This window comes from Corylus avellana, chromosome ca2 (genome assembly GCF_901000735.1).
Source record: "Corylus avellana chromosome ca2, CavTom2PMs-1.0".
NCBI classification, from domain to species: Eukaryota; Viridiplantae; Streptophyta; class Magnoliopsida; order Fagales; family Betulaceae; genus Corylus; species Corylus avellana.
The window spans coordinates 12,165,526-12,168,758 of NC_081542.1; the positions used below are offsets into that span (position 1 = coordinate 12,165,526).

General features: G+C 34.5%; 1 protein-coding gene across 1 annotated transcript; it reads left to right on the forward strand.

Annotated features, from left to right (window-relative positions):
- Positions 1-1,272: 1,272 nt before the first annotated feature.
- Positions 1,273-2,681, forward strand: LOC132172332 (non-specific lipid transfer protein GPI-anchored 15). Its single transcript, XM_059583813.1, has 3 exons — positions 1,273-1,641; positions 2,227-2,313; positions 2,445-2,681. The coding sequence occupies exons 1-3, from the start codon at positions 1,323-1,325 to the stop codon at positions 2,570-2,572; spliced, it is 534 nt and encodes a 177-aa protein (XP_059439796.1). The 5' UTR covers positions 1,273-1,322; the 3' UTR covers positions 2,573-2,681.
- The last annotated feature ends 552 nt before the right edge of the window (positions 2,682-3,233 follow it).

A 3,233-nucleotide genomic window follows, 5' to 3' on the forward strand; every position in this document is an offset into this window, starting at 1 on the left:
ACTCCAACATTGTGCTTCCATCTCCAGAACATCAACCTCCAATATTATATTCAAAAGGCCTAAATCTTTACAAAATTCTACCGCTTTTCAAGTTGCATAAGCCTCTGCAACAATATGATCAACAATTATAATAGGACTTAATGGAGCACATGGTTGTCAAAACATGCCCCTAGCTCGTAATCTCTAAAAATGACCCCCACCCACACCATTTTCCTTCATTTGTTTATCGTCGCATCCCAATTAACTTTAATCAATTTACAAGGCGAAAAAGACCCACTTTAATTTGAAACTTCTATATTTCAGTCTTGCACTTTGAATTAGCGTGGACGGATGAATGAACTTTCCTCCAAACACTATTGTATCTCTGCAAAACCATATTTTTCTCACTATAGTTGCCATGAGTTCTACTTCTTTCTTATCCAATTCCACATCCTAAAAAGCTTAAAGTAATTATAAAAATTAATTAATTTTTAATAATTTAATATATATTCTAATAAAAGCTAAAAACGAATGGCCCATCCCATTTCATCCAATTTGTGCCATTAGTTGAGCTGCTTGCTTAAAAAACTAACAGTGGCCAGAGCATTGACGTATCAGTTGACGTTGATCGATATTAGTTCACCATACGTATAGATAATATCAATATATACAACCGTCCACAAGTTAAAAATGGGAAAGTATTCGAGTACGTCACTCTTTTTGCCGCTATTTGCTACTAAAATAGGTCAGTTAAAAGTGAATAACTTCAATTCGGTGGTGATGTAAATTCGGCATCCATTAAAGCTATCGACTTGATCAGTTTTCGAGACTTTTATTTCTGGGGTTCGGAAGTGGGTGAGTGGTGGGCGTTGAGTTAGAATGAATAGAAAAGTCAATGACATTGATTTGAATTAAAGATATGATATTTTCATTTATTGTATTTGATGTATCAAATATTTTTTATTGGATGCCGTAAAATCATGTCCTGATATAAGGGACTCTCCAATTAAAATGTTTTTTTTTTTTTCAGGTCAATTAAAATGATTAATTAAATCCTAGATAATCTAAAATTTAGACAAACTTTTAAGTCGTCAATACCCATGAAAGATTTAAATAAGTGCATCTTTTTTTTTCTTTGACATCTAGAAGATCTTTTAGTTATCACAACCACCCGTAGTTTAGTAGAAGTTGGCCACCCAAATATACCAATTTGTTTGTCCCTTTCCACATAATTTTCCTACATAAATCTCATACGTACTCTTTAATTTTGCTCCAACTCCAAATCTACTAACCCAAACAAACATCATAGACCTTAATTATCAGGCTGCAGCCAACATTAGTAAATGGCTTTCAAAGGGATTGAAATGGGTTTTGTAGTGGTCCTTGTGGCCATGCTTTCAGCTGGAGCCGGGGCTCAGTCGGGTTGCACAAGTGTTCTCTCAAATCTGTCCCCATGCCTCAACTACATAACGGGAAACTCATCAACCCCATCATCTTCATGCTGCTCTCAGCTCTCTAATGTCATTCAAACGTCACCGCGGTGCCTTTGCTCCGCCCTAAATGGCGGTGCTGCCTCCTTGGGTATTACTATAAATCAAACTCTAGCCCTATCGCTACCCACTGCTTGCAACATGCAAACTCCACCCATTAACCAGTGCAAAGGTGAGCCCAAGTAGTTTAACATGCATATAATTATTATCCTCACTGATTATTGAATCAAATCCATAATATATACACATTTTCGTTTAAGGCTCCATATCGTAAAATGTTTTTCGTATTTTCTGGTGTTTGATGTAACCGAAAATAATAATCAAATAAAAAATATTTTCGGTTTGATCGAAAAAAATAAATAAATAAATAAAAATAAATAAATAAATCTTTAATTTTGAAAAATTGTTTTCGTAAACTATTTTTCGAGTTTGATTTTCTCATTCTCCACCCCTTGTATCACCGCCGACCTCTACCTGACTACCCCCAGATGGCCCAGATCACCATCGGAACTCTACCGGAAATCAAATTTTTAGGTTAATTATTTTTAATGATTTCATATTAATATTTTTATGTTATGAATAAAAATGAATTTTATAGGTTAACTAATATGATTGAATGAAAATATAAAAAATATTTATAATTTTTCATACCCACCAAACGCCAGAAGATGAATTCCCTAACAACATTTTTTGACCAAAAAAACATTACATGTCATTTTTTGGTTTGAAAACTAATATATATGCCATGGTAAAGCAGCCGCCAACGGACCACCAAGTTCAGGATCTCCCCCGGTAGGTTCTCCTGCAGGTGCAATTACTCCTTCAGCATCAGACACTCCTTCAGGTATATATATATATATATATATATATATATATAGGATGAATTAATAAACAACCTTTTCATAATTCAGTTTTATGTTGAGACAGTTTAAAAAACAAGTAACTTAATTATTGTCTTTTGGTAATTAAATGCAGGAACAGGGTCGAAAACAGTCCCATCATTAGACGGGGGTTTTTCCGATGGAAGTGTCGTCAAAGCGCCACTCCATTTGATGCTCTTCCTGCTCTTCATAATGTCTTGTGCTGAGACACTTCTGTTTTGAGTCTTCTTCTTCTTTCTGAATGAATCTTTAGTCCCTTGTAATTTTATGCTGTTGCGTTACTTGTAGAGAAATGTGCTTGTATTTTATTATTATTGTTTAATAAAAAAAATTTGAGTGAAGAGTACTGCTTCTCTTGGAGATCGATTAGCTTAAGATGATATCGATTAGCCTAATAAATATATAATACAAAAAATCTTCCTGGTTTCATTTGAAATAATGAGAATCTTTGTCCTCAAAGGAGTAGATTGGCTTTATACCAATCCGGGTAATTGAGAATAAAAGTGATGAGAAACAAAAATGTTAGTAGTACTAGGGGTGGATAGATTTGTAATTTTCTGCACAGCCTATGAAATGATGTTGTCTCATGTTGGGTTGCCAACCACTTGCAACAAACGTACATTTCTCAGCAGGAAAATGCATAGCATGTGGTCTTTGTCTTTTTACAAGTACAATTACATGCATCTAAGATGTTACATGTTACAATAACATGTTACATGCATCTTTTTTTAACGAATAGTGATGCTTCTGCTATTATTAATCTCAAAAAAAGATCAATACAATCAAGGAAAGGGAACAACTGCATCCCTCCTTAGAATGTCCCAGACGCATGGCGGATTTTCATCCAACCAAGACTAATCTATGATATGGGTGGTTGCTTCTC

Bases quoted from the DNA above. Each gene is read 5' to 3' on its own strand.
- LOC132172332 (XM_059583813.1), top strand. From the start codon at position 1,323: ATGGCTTTCAAAGGGATTGAAATGGGTTTTGTAGTGGTCCTTGTGGCC. The intron at 1,642-2,226 runs GTGAGCCCAAGT...ATGGTAAAGCAG, and splicing joins ACCCATTAACCAGTGCAAAG to CCGCCAACGGACCACCAAGT. The intron at 2,314-2,444 runs GTATATATATAT...AATTAAATGCAG, and splicing joins AGCATCAGACACTCCTTCAG to GAACAGGGTCGAAAACAGTC.